The following is a 22,420-nucleotide window of genomic DNA, read 5'->3' on the forward strand; positions in this document are numbered from 1 at the left end:
ATGTATAAAAATGCGAGCAGTACTATAGGTGAAGTGCTGAATACTATGCCTAATACATAATAACCAAACGAAAGCCAGTTCCTTTCTTACATTCCTTATTTACTGTCACAGCAGAATATATAGAGTTTACATTGGAACATGGTGGAATATCAACTTACTCCATAGTTAAGATTAGGTTCAATTATGAAAGGCCTAGGGAGAAAAATCAGAATTCAGGCATTTTTCAGTCTTCTAAAGAGTTTTTACAAAGCTTGTGATTCACATTTTCCCTCAATATTTGTTGGATGTGAGAGTTCATTATAATAACATAACTTGTTTTGCATACATTTGAATTTGTAATGAGTTCCTTTAATTGTATTAATATGTTTTTAAACTTAAAGACATGTGGCATTAAGCTTACCTAATAAAGAGAAGAGGGATTCTGAAGTCAATTCCTGACGTGTGATTTTGGGATATTTACAGAATTATTTTTGGGCTTTGATCTTTGTCAGTTAAAAAGTATATAATAATTTCCCCTTTACAGGGTTTTTGTTTGTTTGTTTGTTTTTTCGAGACAGAGTCTCGCTCTGTCGCCCAGGCTAGAGTGCAGTGGCACGATCTCGCCTCACTGCAAGCTCTGCCTCCCGAGTTCATGCCATTCTCCTGCCTCAGCCTCCTGAGTAGCTGGGAATACAGGCGCCCGCCACCACGCCCAGCTAATTTTTTTTGTATTTTTAGTAGAGATGGGGTTTCATCCTGTTAGCCAGGATGGTCTCAATCTCCTGATCTTGTGATCCACCCGCCTCGGTCTCCCAAAGTGCTGGGATTACAGGCGTAGTGAGCCACCACACCCAGCCAGGGTTTTCATATATATTAGGTAAGGTAGTAGATGTGACAAACATTTTATAAAATTTTAATGCTATACAAATGCTATTTTTAGCTATTACACTTAAGGTGGGTGCTGAAAATGTAAAAAAAAAAAACTTAGAATAATTACTTACGGCAAAAATAACTGACTAAAACCGTCATTTACTGTAAACATTTTGAATGGTAACATGGCTATATTAAATAGGCTTGTAACCTGTGTGCACTGGTCCTTTTATTGCTAATAAATAAATTCTATTTAACGGTTATTTCTTGAAAACAAAAACTGTGTATTTTAAAATAGTTACAGTAATACCTTCTATGTTTTAATATCTTCTCTAATACAAGTACTAATTTTCAAGCAAATGAATATAGTAATACATGATTTGTATGTTTTATATTCTCTTTTTCTTCCTTAAGGTCAATGAATACATTTTTGATAATTTATCTAGTAATTCTTATATCTGAAGCTGTCATCAGCACTATCTTGAAGTATACATGGCAAGCTGAAGAAAAATGGGATGAACCTTGGTATAACCAAAAAACAGAACATCAAAGAAATAGCAGTAAGGTATTTTATGGTGTTATTGACTGTGTCATGAAGGAAACTATTACTTGGCACAATTAGTGCTTTGGTAGTGACTTCTGATAGGAGAGACCACTGTAATCCTAAAACTGTTGGTACTGAAGGGTGACAAAAATGGCATTGCAAATGCAGAGAAGCCAGCGTGTTTGTACTGATACGCTTTTTGTAGTTTACGGCATAAAAAGTTGTATTCCCTGTGGCATGACTTGAATAGTTCAAAGAGGTCACAAAATTTTAAATCCATCTATATTTGCATTTCACATTAATACTACAAACTCAGTTTTCTCTTCCACTTACTGTGTCTTATAAATGAATCAAAGAGTAAATGGATGTATTTTTAATTTTGTCTTAATAATTCAAGGATGCTTGTTATCAGTCTTAATATGAAGTAATATGCAAATTATGTCATATATTTTAAATTGATTAAACATGGACTACCAAGAGAATTTAACCTATAATTTTGGTAAATAATTGTTCTCCAAATTTCACTTTAGATTAAAATCTTTGTATTGGAAGACAAATTTGGATCTCAAGAAACTACAAAGCAAATAATCACAGGGTCGTATTTTTAATATCATTCACAATTAGGTACATTTCCTTTCACCAATGCGTATTGAAATATGGAGCCGCTAAAGCCGTTAAAGTAGGCTATTCCTATATAATCTGCACTTAAGAGTTTTAATTTCTGGCACTTTTAACCTCGCAATTATTTTATAACTTTGTGAAGTTACACTCAACTTTTAGTAGTTACCTGATTTTGAAGGGTAATAGTAGAATGGGATAAATACACTGCAGATATTATAATTATAATTTTGCCAAAGGTAGTTTCAGTCATACCAGGCTTTTTGTTAGCTTCTGAAAGTAACGAATTAACTTATTTGAATTTAACCTTTTCATCATTTACTTTATCAAGATTCTAATGAGCAATAAAATAACCAGAGGAAATGTAATGTTAAAAAGACAATTCAATAAATGAATTTCAATTCATGAGACTATTCTACCTCAGAATATAGTTGATGGTCTATGTAGGCATGAAACTTTCTGGTAATTTTCATCAGTAATACTGAAGAAATTCTAGTTTATTTTTTCTTATCAAACAATTATTTCCTTTTTTCTAGATTCTGAGATTTATTTCAGACTTCCTTGCTTTTTTGGTTCTCTACAATTTCATCATTCCAATTTCATTATATGTGACAGTCGAAATGCAGAAATTTCTTGGATCATTTTTTATTGGCTGGGATCTTGATCTGTATCATGAAGAATCAGATCAGAAAGCTCAAGTCAATACTTCCGATCTGAATGAAGAGCTTGGACAGGTGAAAATGATCCTAATATTTTGTTTCTCTAATTTGTTATTTTTATCAAAGCAATACATGGACAAAGATTAATGTAACAAGGTATTATGATGCTTATACCAAAAACAACCCCCCTTTGCTCCACTCCTAGCTGTTCCCAATTTTTAAACCCTAAGTTGTTTCTTTTGTTATTTACCACTGTATTTCTATTTGATATTCTTTCTTATTCTTAAGTTTTAGACATTATCTACTATGGAATATAAAGACATAACTCTTATACTACTCTTCCCAGACACATATCCCTTTGCTTCTCCATAGCCCCCTAATTATCATATCACAATTTGGGATTTAATAAATATTTTTATTAACATTATTATGATTGTTTTAATATTGTTCACTAATTCCCGGTTCTATAGGTGTGTCCTGTAATACCATAATTACATTTCCCTTCTTATATATTTTGTTTTCCCAAGAGTTATTTGCTCTGTTTTTTCATTTCCTCAATTTCCATGTGCCACAAACAAGTCTCTGATAATATGTGCAGCATCTGTCTATATATTCAAACATACCAGGTAATCTAGAAGTTCCTTTCTTCCTCCCCGCCTTCCTTTTTTTTTTTTTGGTAGCAATGTTTTTGGAGGCTTCCACCTTTCTGCTCCGATTGGATTATTCTTTACTCTTTCTGGGCTTGCTTCTCAGCTGTCACTCTGGACTTCACTTTACCATCACCCTGGAAATTCCTTTGCCTCTCTCCTGTTTTGGATCTCCTCTTTCTTGCATCCCATGTCTTCCTACCTGTGGCTTATTCTCTTTTGGTGCTGTACATCTAATAACTTCCTGAGAAAGGATGTATCAGAGGATAATGTTTTGAAACTTGGCATGTCTGAAAATATCTTTATTCTCTTTTCACACTTGATTAATAATTTAGCTGTTATTGCATTGCAGATTGAAATCTTCAGAAATTTGAAGGGATTTTATTGTTTTCTAGCCTCCAGTGTTGCTGTTAGAGAAATCCAGTTCCATTCTGATTCCCAATTCTTTATGTATGATCTGCTGTTTTATCTCTGGAAGCTTTAGGATCTCCTTATGCAATAGTTCGGAAATTCATGATGGTGTACCTTGGTGTTGGTTTTTCCTTTTTTATTTTTTGTTTCATGGGCAATTAACTCTGTGAGTCTTTTCATCCTGGAAATACATGTCTTTCAATTCTAGGAAATTTTCTTGTACTATTGTTTTGATAACATGTCTTTCTATGTTTCTCTTGTTTTGAAACTTACTATTTGCATGTCCTACCACTTATATTGACCCTTTAATTCTCTGACTTCAATTTTCAGTTTTTATTTATTTGTTTTTATATTCTACTTTCTGGTAGAATGCCTCTGATTTATCTTTTCAGTATCTTTTGATTTATTTCTGCTATAATATTTTTAATTTCTAATATTTTGGTATTCTCTGGATAGTTTTTTTAAATTGCCTCTTATCCCATTTCTTGAACATAATCTATTCTTTTACCTCCCCGAGGATATTAATGACAGTCAATTGAAGTCTTCTTCTGCTCCCTCTATTATCTTTGCTTGTAGTGCATTTTCCAGAACAGCCAGTTCTGCTATAATGTGATATATGTGTTCCTAAAATTCACTGCATAATGCAAAATTGCCTAGTAAAAGCCACAGGGTTTATGAGAGAATGGGATTAGGGGTACAACACAAAAACAATAATTTTTTTTTTTTTTTGAGACGGAGTTTTGCTCTTGTTGCCCAGGCTGGAGTGCAATGGCGCAATCTTGGCTCACTGCAACCTCCGCCTCCTGGGTTCAAGCAATTCTTCTACCTCAGCCTCCCGAGTAGCTGGGATTACAGGCATGTGCCACCACGCCTGGCTAATTTTATATTTTTAGTAGAAACGTGGTTTCTCCATATTGGTCAGGCTGGTCTCAAACTCCCGACCTCAGGTGATCCTCCCACCTCGGCCTCCCAAAGTGCTGGGATTACAGGTGTGAGCCACTGCGCCCAGCCTAATAATACATTTTTTAAAAGATAGGAACCTAATAAAAACAGCACTTGCCAAATTATTCATGAACACACAAATGCTTCAATAAATACGGCACTTACCTGGACCTGAAGTTTGCCTGTGGAAGATAGGCATCAGAAGGGTTGCAACTTAAGTGTTACTGTGAAGTGTGAAAGGGAAGGTTATCTGAAATCAGAGGGAAGGTTGTAATACCAGATGTGGATGAGTGTGACTCATAACACATGGTGAACTGAGATAGCTAGTAACTGAGTTTTGGGCAAAATTTGTGCAAAGTTTTGATTATGCTCAAATTGTCTCTTATTGTATCAGTTGCATTGGGATAAATTTGTGTTTTCAAGACAGTGTTACAACAGAACTGATTATAATTTGTTTCAGATTCTACCTTTTATGTAAGGAGTGATCCTCAAATGGATGCTAATCTTTGGCTATCATTTCAAATTTAAAAGTACTCTACCCAGGAGGCTGAGGTGAGAGGATGACTTGAGCCCAGGAAATCGAGGCTGCAGTGAGCCCTGGTCACACCACTGCACTCCAGCCTGGGCAACAGAGTGAGACCCTGTCTCAAAAAAAAAAAAAAAATGAAAGGCTGGGCTCAGTGGCTCATGCCTGTAATCCCAGCACTTTGGGAGGCCAGGGTGGGTGGATCACTTGAGCCCAGGAGTTCAAGACCAGCCTGGAGAACATGGCAAAACCCCATCTCTACAAAAAAATACAAAAACAAAAAATACAAAAATTAGCTGGAATACAAAAATTAGCTGGGCGCAGTGGTGTGTGCCTGTGGTCCCAGCTACCTGGGAGGCTAAGGTAGGAGAATCACTTGAGCCCAGGAGATGGAGGTTGCAGTGAGCCCAGATTGTGCCATTGCACTCCAACCTGCGTGACAAGAGTGAAACCCTGTCTAAAAAAAAAAACAAAACAAAAAAAACCTCAGGCACTAATATGCTTATCAGAAGCTATTGATTCAGTGGGCCACACCTTAAGGTAATGGGCTGACAGGCCCAGCAGGTAATATTTCTGCTGCTTATGACTGCTAGAGCTGGCCATTGGATATCTGTTTTTAGTGCACTGCCTCCCTTCTGTGTTCAGCTGTCTGCGGAGACCAGATTCTGTCCGGTTCAGCCTTCTAGGGGAATACACCTTCCAGCTGTTGCTGCAATAAATGAGGGGCGTTCTGAAGTTTGCAACTTTTAAAGAGATTTCAGAACTTAAACTACTCCTGATAGCTTGTATTTTCAGCCTCATCCTGTACTCCCACATTCAGGGGTAGCTGGTAGGTCTACTTCCTGAGCGTTTCTGAGAATGGGTTTTCTCATCACTTGGGTTTCAGATTCTAAGTTCTGGTAAATCAGTTACCACTCATTCATCTCCTTTTCCATCTTCCAAACTTGTGTCAATCTTCCCTCTCATGCTGACTTTTTTACCATTATTTTTGTTCTTTTTCTGTTTTTTTTTTATCCTCATGGTGAAGTTTTAAGAGAACCAGAGATAATTAAATGTGCTCAACCTGTCATGTTTAACCACAAGTTGATCCATTTATTTATTTATTTATTTATTTTTGAGACAGAGTCTCACTCTGTCTCCCAGGCTGGAGTGCAGTGGCACAATCTCGGCTCACTGCAAGCTCCGCCTCCTGGGTTCACGCCATTCTCCTGCCTCAGCCTCTCTGAGTAGTTGGGACTACAGGCACCCGCCACCACGCCTGGCTAATTTTTTGTATTTTTAGTAGAGATGGGGTTTCACCGTGGTCTCGATCTCCTGACCTCGTGATCCACCCGCCTCGGCCTCCCAAAGTGCTGGGATTACAAGCGTGAGCCACCGCGCCTGGCCAATCCATTTATTTTTAGTAACATTTAGGAGGCCTTAATAATTTATGTTAAATATTAATTCATGTCACATTTCTTTAATTACATATTATATATGTAAGGCCTAAAGGCCCATTTTTACTTTTCTGAATAAATTTTTCCAAACTGCCTTTGACCTTTCTTTCTCAACTCTCTTCCCCTCCTTTTTCCTTCATGATAGAATTTTTGTTTTCCTGGAACCTCACATTGTGTATGCATACTCATGTCTGCTTTGTCTTTAAAAAACTTCTGGTGATTATTTCTTTAATTACTGATTTTCTCAGCCTCTCTTTTTGCTTTTGAAACTACAAGTATTTAATATATGTTTACTGCCTCTATTCCTATTTTGTCTTTTACCAATGAAATCTACTTTATTTCATACTCTTCTGTGCTCTTTCATTTCCATATTATCCAAAAAACAACTCTTAGGAAGGTTTACAGTGATGACCTGTTTATCATGAAAGTTAAAAGATTAAACTTCTTGATTTTATATATATATATACTTTTAAATCAAAGTTAATTTATTTTATCCATCCCTACCATCTAATCTTTTTTCTAAAGAATCCTCCATGACTGATAGTGCAGTCTGTATTCTAGTAACCTCTGAGTATTATTTCTGTTTGATTGCTAATGTATCTTATATATTTTCTTTATAACTCATCCCTCATTCTTCCTGATCTACATGTGTGGGCTTTTTTTAATTAAGTTGCATGGGGTCTTTAAATTCCAATTCAACATTGCTATAAATACTGGGCAACATTTAATATCAAATAGTAAAGATAAAGTATTCTATCTCTTATTTCCAGTTTCACCATTTATTTGCTTTTTGACTTTAGGTAAGTTAAGGAATTTTTTGCCAAATTTAACCCTACCTTTCTTTTTGGATATCGATCTTTTTATCCTGGAATTGTGCTGAACTTATATATTCTATTTTTTTAAGTCAGTTTTTTAGAATTTTCTGTATACAAGGTCATATCATGTGCAAATGGAGATAGTTTTACCTCTTGTTTTCCAATCATGTTAACTTTTATTTCCTTTTTCTTGCCTAATTGTCATGGCTAGAACCTTAAGTACAATGTTGAGTAAAAGTGACAAAAGCAGTCTTATTCCTGATCTTAGGAAGACAGCATTCAGTCTCTCTCCATAAGGTACGATGTTAACTGTGAGTTTTTTATAGATACCCTTTATCAGGCTGAGGAAGTTCCTTTTTATTCCAGTTTGTTGACCGCCTTTATCATGAAGGGTATTGGATTTTTATCAAATGCTTTTTCGGTACCTATTTTGGTGGTTATTTTATCAATAAAATGAAGGCCAGGTACCATTTTATTAATATGATGGATTACATTAATTTTTTTAAGTGGTGAGTCAATCTTGCAATTCTGGGATAAATCCCACATATTTGTAGTATATAACCCTTTTTATATGTTTCTGGATTTGATTTGCATCTCTTTATAAGGGATGTTGATCTGTAGCTTCTTTTCTTGTGATTTCTACATCCCTTTTTAAAGGACTTCTTTCTCAAGTCATTATTGCAATAATCAGATTTTCATGATGATCCTGGTTGGATCAAGACTTGACTATTACATCCTTCTTTTTTCATGGACATACCTTCTTTTAAAGTAATTTTTCTGGAATTAGCCTCCAAAAGTAATAAAATAATTTGTCTTACTTACTTTTAAAAATATGTTTTTTTCTTTTAAACATCGATTTTTTTCACTAAATTTGTTTTCTGTCCTCAGTTTCAACTTCTCTCTGATTTAGACAATTCGCACCTCTAACTTCTTGTGTTGCTGTCACTGTCACTGTGTATTCCTATTCCTAGCTCTGCACTATTTCTCCTCACTCGGATACCCTTTCCCATTCTACATTATTAAGCATCCTTTCCACCCTGCTTTAGAGATAATTCTTGAGTCCTACTACTTAAAATACCTTAGCCAAGAAAAAGAAAAGAAGCATTAATACCAAATTCTCGTCAGTTCTACAGATAAACATGTACGTAAAGATGCCACAAACTTCAAAATCTATGTAGCTTTAAACTATTTTGTGTTACCCTGTTTTCTTTCCTTGGCATCTATATTTATTTAATTGTGCTTGGATTATAAGAATCTCAGCATCCATATATCAATATTAATAGATAAACTGGACTTCAGGAGAGCGAGGACAGAGATTTTTTTCTTGTTTAACATAGGACCATGAACACAAAGGTTTATTTTCTTTTGTTTTCTGTCTCTATAGGTAGAGTACGTGTTTACAGATAAAACTGGTACACTGACAGAAAATGAGATGCAGTTTCGAGAATGTTCAATTAATGGCATGAAATACCAAGAAATCAATGGTAGACTTGTACCCGAAGGACCAACACCAGACTCTTCAGAAGGAAACTTATCTTATCTTAGTAGTTTATCCCATCTTAACAACTTATCCCATCTTACAACCAGTTCCTCTTTCAGAACCAGTCCTGAAAATGAAACTGAACTAGTAAGTAATTTTTAAATTAATAAATAAGGGTTTCATATGAAATAATTCTCTTCAGTAGTTGATGAGTTGCAGGAAAAAAAGTTTGTGTCAGTAGAGCAAGGAATATACATTTGAAATTCATATATTTGATTCAACAATATAAAATATAATCCTAAGAATTTGTTGTTACAGCCCAGTTTAACTTGTTATTTAGTACATGTCTGCCTTAGCTCTTTGAGTATTTAAATGGAACGTAGTTAAGAAAAGCCCTTACTGCCTTGAAGTGAAGAAGACTTTCTTTGAAAAATAGAGCTTACATTTATTTAATACTTTTTGAGACCTCACTTCTTCTATAAAAACGTGTCCCCCTCTACTTGCAATGTGGTTGTACCTCCTAAAAAGATGCTCACATGTTGAAGGGTCCTAAGCAAATGTGACATTTTACTTTTTGAAGGCAGAAACAACCAACTGTTATTCAGGCAATCAAGGTTGTAGCACTCTTGTTCTAGATCTTAGAATTTTGCCTCTGGTTTCCTAAATGGTATGTGGAAATGATATTTTTATCATGAATATTAATTACATTTTTACAGATTAAAGAACATGATCTCTTCTTTAAAGCAGTCAGTCTCTGTCACACTGTACAGATTAGCAATGTTCAAACTGACTGCACTGGTGATGGTCCCTGGCAATCCAACCTGGCACCATCGCAGTTGGAGTACTATGCATCTTCACCAGATGAAAAGGCTCTAGTAGAAGCTGCTGCAAGGTAATTTAGTCTGATTTCCAAATCTTCGGAAAAACACCATTTAAATAAATGTAACAATATTAGAATCATCATTTAAAATTTTCAAACATAAATTCGTCATTTTAAGTGTCAGAATTCATATAAATACATAAAAATAGAAGTACAATTTAAATTTTAAATGACAATTTGAAGTCATTTTATTATCAAGCTTGCATTGAGTCTTTTTTTAAGATCTCTTTGAAAATCTGATTACTATAAAAATCTGTGTAATAGAATTTATTAAAAATGCTCATGCATATGTTGTACTACACCTACTCTGATCCTTCTAATCCTTCTAGTCCTTAAAAGTATATATATATGTGTGTGTATGTGTATATATATTTATATATTTTTATATATATTTTATAAAAATATATAAGTAATAAATAAAAATCATTATATATAACATATATAAATAAAAATATATATTAAAAAGAATATATAAGAATATATATAAAATATATATATATATATTTTTTCTTTTTTTGAGATGGAATCTCACTCTGTCACCCAGGCTGGAGTGCAGTGGTGTGATCTCAGCTCAATGCAGCCTCTGGGGTTCAAGCCATTCTCCTGACCCAGACACCCGAGTAGCTGGGACTGACTACAGGCACAGGGCACCACACCTGGCTAATTTTTGTATTTTTAGTAGAGATTGGGTTTTGCCATGTTAGCCAGACTGGTCTTGAACTCCTACCCTCAGGTGATCAACCTGCTTTGGCCTCCCGAAGTGCTGGGATGACAGGCATGAGCCACCACTCCTGGCACCAAAGTTGTAATATTAAAAGGAAATATTTTTAAATGCATTTTGAACTTTGATTTTAAATGTTTTTATTCAAGTTAAGCTATAGTGACATTGTGAAATATGCAGTATTATTTCTTAAGTCTCACTTTTTTATCCTTTTGATGTCTAGGATTGGTATTGTGTTTATTGGCAATTCTGAAGAAACTATGGAGGTTAAAACTCTTGGAAAACTGGAACGGTAATTTTTTTTCATATATTGGAATGTTTTCTGTGTTAAGTGTATATAGTATAGAATAAGGATCAGTAAACTGTAGCTCACAGGGCAAATCTGGCCTATATTTTCTGTTTTTCTACAGCCCACAAGTCACATTACCTTTTTTTTTTTTTTTTTTTTTTGAGACAGAATCTTGCTCTGTCACCCAGGCTGGAGTGCAGTGGCACAATCTTGGCTCACTGCAGCCTCCACCTCCCAGGTTCAAGTGATGCTTGTGCCTCAGCCTCCCAGGTAGCTGGGATTACAGGCATGCGCCACTATGCCTGGCTAATTTTTGTATTTTTAGTGGAAATGTTGACCAGGCTGGTCTGAAACTCCTAGCCTCAAGAGATCCACCCACCTTGGCCTCCCAAAATGCAGGGATTACAGGTGTGATCCACTGTGCCTGGCCCACATTACATTTTTAAAGAGTTGTTTTAAAAAGAGGTAAAATATGCAACAGAGACCATGTATGGCCTGCAAAGCCTGAAATATTTACTCTCTGGCCCTTTACAGAAAAAGTTACTGAACTCTGCTCTAGAATGATGTTAACGTTATATTGTATCTCATCATAGTTATAACAATATGTATGCTTTGAATATTTCATCTATATTTTAGCTTAATGATTCTTGAATTTACTTGTATGTTTATTTTTAGATGCTTCTGGGTAGTGAGTTTTATAGGTTCTTCTCACTGAATAAAGAAAACTTTCCTTGTATTTCCTGTGATTTTTATCTTCCAAACATGAAGGAACAGCTGTCTATATCTAGTTTTTCCATTCTTTGATAAATTAGTTCATGCTTAATATACTTACTCCTTTCATGGTTTTAGCAATTCTGATCATATGTCAATTCCAGCTGTGCTTTTCCAAACTATGCTTTTCCATACTAGATAGGGCCCATTCTTTGGCTACTTTCATGTGAGAGCCTGTCTAGCTTATTTTATCAACTTATAAACCATTATTCAACTCACTGTTTTTCTTGGAGATGTGTAAAGATTTCATATGTAAATCACTGTGTAAGATTCATCTGGAAGACTTTAAGCCACACCTCATGTAGCCACACAAATTCTTTTACAGCTCCCTAGAGAGGCACGAGGGAATGGACCCCCGCACACACACACCCAGGTTCACAGTCACTGCTATAATGAGCCTTTGATATTAATGTGTGTTGTGTTTGTCAGGTGTATTAGGACAGAAAAAAGCGTTGAGAATCAGTTACCTTTTTTAGTCAGAAAAACATGGAGCTGGGCAGATCTGGATTCCAGTTCTTGCTCTGCCACTCACAAGCTTACCTGACTTTAGGCAAATTACTTAATCTTTCTGAGGTTAATAGTCCTCATCTATAAAAATGAGATAAGACCTACTTTCTTGGCTTCTCATGGATATTAAATGACATAAGGTATGTAAAATACATGGCATTTGGTAATTACTCAATGTCAGTCTCTTCTGTTTCTTCCCTGTTTTGTTATTAATGACATGTAACCTATCATCTTGAAAATGGGATTAATTCTTGTTCTCAATTAGCCATTTTATCTTATATATGGATTATTTCCATATAGTCACTTAATATTATTTTTTAAAAAGTAAAGTTTTTGTCTTTCTTACTTTCTTTTGTTTAGGTACAAACTGCTTCATATTCTGGAATTTGATTCAGATCGTAGGAGAATGAGTGTAATTGTTCAGGCACCTTCAGGTAACCAATCTAAACTTTCATGAATTTTTATTTATGTAATATTAAGAGTCTGATAACTCATTTTTTTGTCTCTAGGTGAGAAGTTATTATTTGCTAAAGGAGCTGAGTCATCAATTCTCCCTAAATGTATAGGTGGAGAAATAGAAAAAACCAGAATTCATGTAGATGAATTTGCTTTGGTGAGTGCAAATTTCTATGATTTAAAAAACTCTAAAAGATATATTTATGAAATATTTTGGACTTTCTTATAATTTATCAAAAATTATGGACATTCTGCAGTTGTGTTACACTGTGTGTTGGCTCCACATTCCTTTTGTGAAAACTGACTTTTAACGCAAGCAAAAATATATCTTCTCTTCAAACCTACTACTCTACAGTCGGGGCATTTCTGGTTACAAGGTCTACTCAAACTACGCTATTTTAGAAGAGTGTTTATTAAACAAACATAGGGGAATCCTAATGATGTGGAGAAACTGGAACCCTTATACACATATTGCTGGTAAGATTATAAATGGTACAGCCACATTGAAAAATAATTTGGCTAAGTTCCTCAAAAGGTAAACATTGAGTTACTATATGACACAGCAGTTCTACTCCTGGGTGTACACCCAAGACAGCTGAAAACATGTCCACAAAAAAACTTATACACGAAATGTTCATAAGCAGCATTATTTCCAATAGCCACAAAAATGGAAAACCCCAAATGTCCAGCTAACGAGTGGATAGGCAAAATGTGGTATATCCATATAATGGAATATCAGTCGGCTGTTAAGAGGAATGAAGTACCAATATATGCTACAACATGGACGAATCTTGAAAAGAGTGTGCTGAGTGAAAGAGGCAGTCAAAAAAGGCCTTATATTAATACTACATTTATATGAAATATCCAGAATAGGCAAATTCACAGAGAAAGCTCATTAATGATTGCCAGGGGCTGGAGGAAGGGGAAAAAGGAGAGTCCTCGTGGGAGCAATGAGATATTGTGGATTTAGATAGTGGTGATAATTGCACAACTCTGTGAATATGTGATATAACACTGATTTGTACTGTTTGAAGAGGTGAATTATATCTCTCATTTACAAAATTTAAAAATATAGGGGAATCTTGTTAAAACAAAGAGCCATCATTCATGTAAATGGCAAAATTATTATGCAGTTCTCTCTCAGTCTTAGAACTTCATGATCTCTCATTTTTGCATTTCTGTAAATGTATGCTCCACACTCACCTCTGCTCATCTGCCTTCTTTAACAGTTTATGATTTTTTTCCCATTATTTGTTTCCTAATTGTTTATGTTCCAGTTTACCCACCACATCGTAACATCTGTGAGAACAAAGACATTGTTCTACCTTATCACCATTTTAATATTTAAAATAATGCTGGCACATAGTTTGTGCTCAGTAAGTATTTGTTATAGAATGAATTAATTCATATATTAATAACAGATGGTTTTTTAACTATTAATTAAAAGAAGCACATTTATAGGTATGGGTCCTTTATAAGTCAGGGAATGGCAATATTTAGAAATCTGCTAAATAGGGCTGGGCGCGGTGGCTCATGCCTGTAATCCCAGCACTTTGGGAGGCCGAGGCTAGCAGATCACGAGGTCAGGAGATTGAGACCATCCTGGCTAACAGGATGAAACCCCACCAGTAGTCCCAGCTACTCGGGAGGCTGAGGCAGGAGAATCACTTGAACATAGGAGGTGGAGCTTGCAGTGAGCCAAGATCGCACCACTGCACTCCAGCCTGGGCAACAGAGCAAGACTCCGTCTGAAAAAAAAAAAAAAAAGAAATCTGCTAAATAATGTTATATAGTATTTTTAAGTCTACACTTTCCAAGTTGTTATTAGGATATTTATTATGGGGCTCAGCACAGTGGCTCATGCCTGTAATCCCAGCACTTTGGGATGCTGAGGCAGTATCACTTGTGGCCAGGAGTTTGAGACCAGCCTGGGCAATGTAGCAAGACCCCATCTCTACAAAAAAATAAAACATAGCCAAGCGTGGTGGCACATGTCTGTAGACCTAGCTACTCAGGAGGCTGAGGCAGCAGGATCACTTGAGCCCAGGAGTTCAAGGCTATAGTAAGCCAAGATCACACCACTGCACTCCAGCCTGAGCAACAGAGCAAGACCCTGTCTCTAAAAATAAAAAAGAATATTTATTATTGGTTTTCTTGAGGAAAATGCATGTAGCAAGAAAAGGAACTTTTATAAATCTTTAGATTTAGATATCAACTTTCAGAGATGAATACTATAAGAAAACTTTGGGCCTAGTAGAACCAGATAATCAATTCTGATTCCAATTCACTGGTGAAGATATATTACTTAAAATCATTTATTTGGTAAATCTAAAAAGTATTTTTTATAATGGCCATTTTATTGACTTATTTGAAAGGTAAATTTTGTCATGCAATGAATCTTTAGGAAATTATGGTCTCCTTTGCTTTAGAAAATTGTACAAAGTAGGTAAAAAATGGAATTGTAAGTTAAAACAGGAAGGTAAGAACCTGCAGCTGTCTCTCTCTCGACAGTCTTGAAGGTATTAAGAACTTTCTGGCTTTCCATGTAACACAGTTTAAAAACCACTAATAGGATAGTCTTTATGATCTATTCTAGGCTCTAATATTCTACAATTCAGTGACCTTAATTATTTTGAGCAACTTTTTTTTTTTTTTGAGACAGAGTCTCGCTCCAGGCTGGAGTGCAGTGATGCTATTTCGGCTCACTGCAAGCTCCACCTCCCGGGTTCACGCCGTTCTCCTGCCTCAGCTTCCTGAGTAGCTGGGACTACAGGTGCCCGCCACTATGCCCGCCCAATTTTTTGTATTTTTAGTAGAGACTGGGTTTCACCATGTTAGCCAGGATGGTCTCGATCTCCTGACCTCATGATCCGCCTGCCTTGGCCTCCCAGAGTGCTGGGATTACAGGTGTGAGCCACCGCACCCAGCCTATTTTGAGCAACTTCTTAAGAAAACATCAGAAGTTGAAAGAGGTATATGTGTCCCATAACTCAGATCAGTAGAGCTTTGTGACATTATTTATTTCCTGTCACTAGGTGATAGTACTTTTTAAATGATTTGTGATTGACTTTTGGTACTAGGTCTTCAGTGTATTTTGATAGTGACTTCTTGATTTTCTGTTTGTTGTTTGTGTTCAGTTTTTGTCTTTAATTTTTATTTGTTTGTTTTAGAAAGGGCTAAGAACTCTGTGTATAGCATATAGAAAATTTACATCAAAAGAGTATGAGGAAATAGATAAACGCATATTTGAAGCCAGGACTGCCTTGCAGCAGCGGGAAGAGAAATTGGCAGCTGTTTTCCAGTTCATAGAGAAAGACCTGATATTACTTGGAGCCACAGCAGTAGAAGACAGGTAAGTATCAGATAATTAAAAAATATTATTTTTCTCTCATAGGAATTTTTGTAACCAAGTATTCTAATATGTGACATAAATTCTCTTTACTAACATCCCATGATATATTTAAGATCAAAGTAGAGAACTAAAGCCTTAATTTTTCCCGGTCAGTATGTACAATTTTTGTTCTAGCTAGATACCTGAAATGGATGAAAGAAACTAGCTCTCTATAGTTTTTTCTTATAGGCTTGAATCTTTAGAATACTCCTCAGCATGTCATGCAAACACTTGAAGCACCTGCTTAATTCTCCAGCCTTCCCTCCTACCACTGTCTCCTTCCGCTTTATGTTTCAACAATACCAAACTGTCTCTGCATGCCACCTGTAGCTAAAACTATTCTGTTTTGTGCCTATGTTGGCCTTCTGCCTGGGTGATTCTTCCCTTCACCATCCCTCTGTGACTACCTATTCATAAAGTATAGCTTAGATATTAGCTCCAGTCCAGTAAGACCTTTCCTGACACCTAAGAGGATTAAAAATTCTCTTCTTTGTGAAGTCTCATTGTAGGTAGTTCTGTTGTTGTCTTTGTGGCACTATATTATAATTATTTGTTTAAAGACTTCTCCTCTGTTAACCTGTGAAATCCTTGAAGTCCATTTATTCTTTGTCTTTGTTCCCAGAACCTATCTCAATGTCTGTTTCACAGTTTCTTAAATTTAGCTGAATTCTGAGATTGAATTCTGCAGATTAAGTCTGTTGTTATGTTTGCCTCCACCACCTAGACCTAAGGGTGTTTGCATATTTTTAAAATCTATGTTTTCATTTACTTTTTGGTTGTCCTTACGAGATTTCTGAGACTCACCTAAAGTTAGCTAGACCTTTATTTTCTACAGTCTGATTTTTTAACTATATGAGTGGTTTGAGATATTTTTTTAAATCAAAACAAAAAGAGAAAAATCTTCTTGTTTGAAATGTAAGACTTCGTAATAAAACAGGAGTTTATGAAGAGCACATAGTTTCATCCTATGAATAGCAACTTTGAAGATACATTCTTAAAATATGAAATTGTAGATTTTCATTGGTTGATTTTGTGTTAACCAGACAATCACCAATCTGTTTATTCATGTTTCCTTCCTAATGAGAGAAAATTCCAGTTATATTGCTATATTGTATAATAACATTCCTAGGTCAAGTCAAAGAGTTTAGAATTATCCTTAAATATACTATGTAGTTTAACTTAAAATACAGTCATAAAAGTATTCTCTACTACTAATTTGTTTCTGTTCTTTTCAGACTACAAGATAAAGTTCGAGAAACTATTGAAGCATTGAGAATGGCTGGTATCAAAGTATGGGTACTTACTGGGGATAAACATGAAACAGCTGTTAGTGTGAGTTTATCATGTGGCCATTTTCATAGAACCATGAACATCCTTGAACTTATAAACCAGAAATCAGACAGTGAATGTGCTGAACAATTGAGGCAGCTTGCCAGAAGGTGAGAATATAGGAACCTGTATCATACCTTTCAGGGGTTAGCAAACTATGGTTCCCTGGGCCCGATGATATAGCCCACTGTCACTGCCTGTTTTTTACAGCCTATCAGCTAAAAGTAGTTTTTACATTTTTTGATAGATGAAAAGAAATCCAAAGAAGAAGAATATTTCATGAAGTGAAAAGTATATGAAGTTCAAATTCCAGTGTCTATAAAGTTTGATTGGAACACAATCACATTCATTTGTTTACATATTACCAATGAGTGCTTTTACACTACAGCACCAGAATTGAGTAGTTGCAGCAGAGACTTTACAAAATACTCTCTCTTCAGCTTTACACTGCTGTTTGATACTCTACAAATCACAGTGAGATACATATAAAGTGATAGTGTTTGGAGTGCCATGCATAGCACCATGTTGCAACATTTTACTGTTTTTTATTAGTATATGGCCATCATGTCAAAACAAGAAAAGAAAAGTGGACTTTTAACATTACGCTTTTTTTTGAAGCACTGTGGATAGGGGATTATTTTATTTTTGAGTTAGATGGCAAAGCATTGTTTATTATGCATTGATATGTTAGCTGTGCTACCTGTTTGAAAAGACATTTTCAAAGATGAATTATAAATCTCATTACATACAGTTCTATCGTATTGAAATGTAAAAATCTCATTACAGATGGACATTAACAGATGAACATTTGCAATGTTAACTTTGAACCCCAATTAAACAAAGTACTATCCCTTGCCCAAAAGAAGTATTTTCATTCTTCTCATTAGTAAACCTCTCTTATTTAAAAAATTATACTCAATGATTACTACATTTTTAACTTAGTGAAAATTTTGTTAAGATTTTTTCCTCTCATTCTGTAACTACCTATATCCTCAATTTTGCCTCTTGGCCCACAAAACCTAAAATTGAAATATTTACTCTCTGGCCCGTAACAGAAAACATTTGCCAACCCCTGATCTAGTTTGCATGACCAAACTGGGAAATTAAGCTGCATTTAATTGTTCAAGATTATTTCATAAGAATTTATACTCTAAATTCTGTCTTTTTTGTAAATCTATCTTTTATAGGCATATCAAATTTTTGCCCTGTATGGGGGCAAATGATGCCCCATTTAACACAGTCTAATTTTTCACAGTAAACTAGGAAGGGCTTCATTTGAGCATCAGAGCTGCTTGTATGTAAGCATATTAGGTCTCCTGCAGGTTTCTGTTGTTTGCTGTCTTGTGATACTAATCCAGAAAAATAAATACCAAGAGACAATACCATAGTTGTTAATATACATTCAGTGTTGTATATGTATATTTTTTATGCAGGCGTTTATGCGATACCAAGTCTGGATTTCATCTTTTTAAAACCTATTTAAGAGATATTTTAAAAAGACCATGCAGGGGATTTTTTGTTGTTGTTGTTTTGTTGTTGTTGTTGTTTGTTTGTTTTCTGAGACAGAGTTTCACTCTTGTTGCCCAGGCTGGAGTGCAATGACGCACTCGGTTCACCACAACCTCCGCCTTCCGGGTTCAAGTGATTCTCCTGCCTCAGCCTCCTGCATAGCTGGGATTACAGGCATGCACCACCGTGCCCAGCTAATTTTGTATTTTTAGTAAAGACAGGGTTTCTCTGCATTGGTCAGGCTGGTCTCGAACACCTGACCTCAGGTGATCTGCCTGCCTTGGCCTCCCAAAGTGCTGGGATTATAGGTGTGAGCCACCGCACCCGGCCCATATAGGGTCTTCTTAAAATATCTCTTAAATAGGGTCACACTGGATCTTTGAGTGCAAAAAGACAATTAATTTAGGTAATTATACTACAATTTGGGGACAGTGTCAACAACATTGTGGCTATTTAAACGTTTAAATACTGCAATATCATGAACTCTCTAAAACACAGAAATTAATTGCTCAGAATCATTTACTTTATTTAAATATTTTTTTCTGGCTGGGCACAGTAGCTCATGCCTGTAATCCCAACACCCTGGGAAGCTGAGGTGGATCGCTTGAGCCCAGGAGTTTGAGATCAGCCTGGTCAATGTAATGAGACCCTGTCCCCACAAGAAATTTAAAAATTATCCAGGTGTGGGGGTGTGTACCTGTAGTCCCAGTTACTCCGAAAGCTGAGACAAGAGGATCACTTGAGCCCAGAAGTTCAAGGCTACAGTGAACTGTGCTCTTGCCTAAAAAATAAAAATAATTTTAAAAAATATTTTTCTGATTATAAAAATAATAAATGTCTACTTGAAAAATACTGAAAATTGTAAAGCTTATGCAGTGGTTAATAAAGTCATCAGAAGATTATTATTTGTAATTTAGGCTATTTTCTTTAAGTCTTCTGTATATAGGTGGTTTTAATGAATATGCTAATCATTAGTATTTGTTTTCTTTTTTGTACAAAAGCTGTATTATAAAACGTAGAGTACACTCTTAAAGTGAATTTTAGGCTTGCCGTCTTAGTCTGTTTGTGCTGCTGTAACAAAATACCTGAGACTAGGTAATTTATAAAGAACAGAAATTTATTTTTCACAGTTCTGGAGGCTGGGAAGTTGAAGATCAAGGCACCAGCAAGTTGTATAGTGAGGGCTGCTCGCTGTTCCAAAATGGTGCCTTATTGCTGCATCCTTCTGAAGGGAGGATTACTGTGTCCACACATGGTGGAAGGGACGAAAGGCAAGAGAGGGCAAATCTCTGAAGCCTCTTTTATCAGGGCATTAATCCATTCATGAAGGCAAAGCCATTATGACTTAATCACTTCCGAAAAGGCCCCACTTCATAACAATGGGGGTTAACTTTCCACATTAATTTTGGAAGGGATTCGACATTCAAACCATAGCACTTTCTATGTGAAATTTATGTTATATTTTAGAGATATCTTTTGATGGAATACATTTTATGAGATAACCATAGAAGTCAATAGGCCCATTCATTCACAGACTTTCAGGAAGTATCCTAAATCTTGATAAAAATCTGTCGCACAAAGAATTTCATGCCTTTGAAAGCTTTAGTATATATATCCATTCCTTCACAAAGATATATTGTCACCTGTCTAGGCATTTGGAACAGAGACATAAGGTGTGTTGTTTATGCCTTGGATACTTACAGTGTGTAGGGAAAACAGAAAAGTAAATACACTGTCATAGTCCTATCCCTACAGAACTGTATCTGAGGCAAGAACGGAAGCTCTGGAAGGACAGAAGAGAGAAGCCTAGCCTAGACCAGGGGTACCAGGGAGAGCTCTGAACAACCAATGACTGTGTTGCCTCCTGTGGGGCGAAATGTTCACTGGACAGAGAGTGACACTAAGAAGCAAACGGGAGGCTGGGCACAGTGGTTCATAATCCTGATTTACAGGCACAGTGGCCAATAATCCCAGCACTTTGGGAGGCCAAGGAAGGCAGATCACTTGAGTCTAGAAGTTCAAGACCAGCCTGGGCAACATAGTGAAACCCCGTCTCTACAAACAATACAAAAATTAGACGTGTGTGGTGACACATACCTGCAGTCCCAGCGTCTTGGGAGGCTGAGGTGGGAGGATGTATTGAATCAGGGAGGTTAAGGCTGTGGTGAGTTGTGATCACACCACTGCGCTCCAGCCTGGGTGACAGAGTGAGTTGCTGTGTCAGAAAAATAAAGGCAGCAAAGGGGGCAGTGCATGCAGATTCCCAGAGCTGAGAGAGAGGAGGGCATATTCAAGGAAATAATTATAAAGTATGGCCAGGGAGTGGTATAGATGGGACAGGGTATGAAGAGTAGTGATGCATGAGGGCTACAGAGATGAGTAAATGCTACCTACGTGCCAGAGATGTAGGTGCTTTTCCATATTTCTTAAATATTATCCCATGGATTGTAAGATCATAATGTGATTCATGAAGCCTGTCCAGAGGAAAACCTAATTTCATGTGCCTTGGGAACTTTTCCTAGGAAAACTGATCTGCTCTGTCCCACTCTTGACTGCTAGCATTTCTGAGGCCTGTTCCTCAGGTAGTGCTTTGGACAGGCTGAAGACATTGGAGGCAGCACAAGTTGCCAAATAAAGTTTGGCCAATAGGGAAGAAAAATTGTCTATATAGGTGTTGATTTCAGATATTGGAGAGTTAGTAATAATGAGAAAAATACATTTTATAAAACTTTATGGTATAAAGTGAATTGCTTACCACTTACAGCTACAGTACAACACAACAGTGATTAGGCATACTATGAAAGACATTGCTTTAACTTACGAAAGTTTCTTATAAGACTAAAATCTATCAATATATGTTTAGCTTTTATAGCGTGCTCATTTAATAGTCTTCTCACTTCTTATTTTTAAGTGGAGGGATAGTTCTCAGCAGAGTCTGATATTCTGTGAACCTTCGGTATTTTCTTGTGGTGTATATAGCACAGTGCTGCACTGAGTACTGGCTTTCAGCGACATAAAGGAGCTTACATCAAAATGTAAATCTAGGTATACTTCCTTCTTCAAGAAAGTATTATTACCAAAGGAGAATTGTGGGGGGAAGCAGTTTAATAAAATAGTGTGCTTAGTGATTTTGTTGATTTACATTCTGGTGTAGGCTCCTTATCTCTTCCTGGCAACAAATAGTTTGCCCACTTTCCAGCAGTGAGACTGTACTTGGAGTAGCACCTACGTAGCATATGCCCACATGTGAGGTGTTATCCATGTTCTACCATAGTAATATCTGGCATTACAATCCATCATCGGTTTCCTATTGCAAGACAGTGCTGTTCCTTCATTCTTTTCCTTGCTTGTTATGCATATCGTGAATCTTGCTCATGGGTTTTCCTGAACATCTTGATTTCAGAGTTTTTTTTTAATTAGGATTTGCTGAATGTTTAAATAATGTTTCGATTTTTGTAAGACTTTTCATCTAATTTGGGAGAATATCCTCAGATTATGTATTACAATTCACATTTTAGAAAATATAATTACTGTATCTATATATCAGTTCATTGTAAAATTGAATATTAGGCTGGGCACAGCGGCTCACACCTGTAATCCCAGCACTTTGAGAGGCTGAGACAGGCAGATCGCTTGAGGT

The 22,420-nt window shown here is 36.1% G+C and overlaps 1 protein-coding gene across 8 annotated transcripts in view; it reads left to right on the plus strand.

The window, feature by feature from the left end:
• Positions 1–22,420, plus strand: part of ATP11B (ATPase phospholipid transporting 11B (putative)) — a 125,232-nt gene that overhangs the window by 63,147 nt on the left and 39,665 nt on the right. For all 8 annotated transcript variants that reach the window (XR_010155398.1, XM_003310129.7, XM_016942344.4 and 5 more), the window contains 9 exons: positions 1,264–1,414; positions 2,548–2,745; positions 8,832–9,074; positions 9,644–9,819; positions 10,752–10,820; positions 12,456–12,529; positions 12,605–12,708; positions 15,722–15,903; positions 17,178–17,381. Coding sequence is in view for 7 of the 8 variants with exons in the window: in XM_003310129.7 (XP_003310177.3) it covers positions 1,264–1,414; positions 2,548–2,745; positions 8,832–9,074; positions 9,644–9,819; positions 10,752–10,820; positions 12,456–12,529; positions 12,605–12,708; positions 15,722–15,903; positions 17,178–17,381 (1,401 nt within the window). In the remaining variant the exon portion in view is untranslated. The remainder of the gene's footprint in view (positions 1–1,263; positions 1,415–2,547; positions 2,746–8,831; positions 9,075–9,643; positions 9,820–10,751; positions 10,821–12,455; positions 12,530–12,604; positions 12,709–15,721; positions 15,904–17,177; positions 17,382–22,420) is intronic.

The sequence above is a fragment of the Pan troglodytes genome, chromosome 2, assembly GCF_028858775.2.
Source record: "Pan troglodytes isolate AG18354 chromosome 2, NHGRI_mPanTro3-v2.0_pri, whole genome shotgun sequence".
Classification (NCBI taxonomy): Eukaryota; Metazoa; Chordata; class Mammalia; order Primates; family Hominidae; genus Pan; species Pan troglodytes.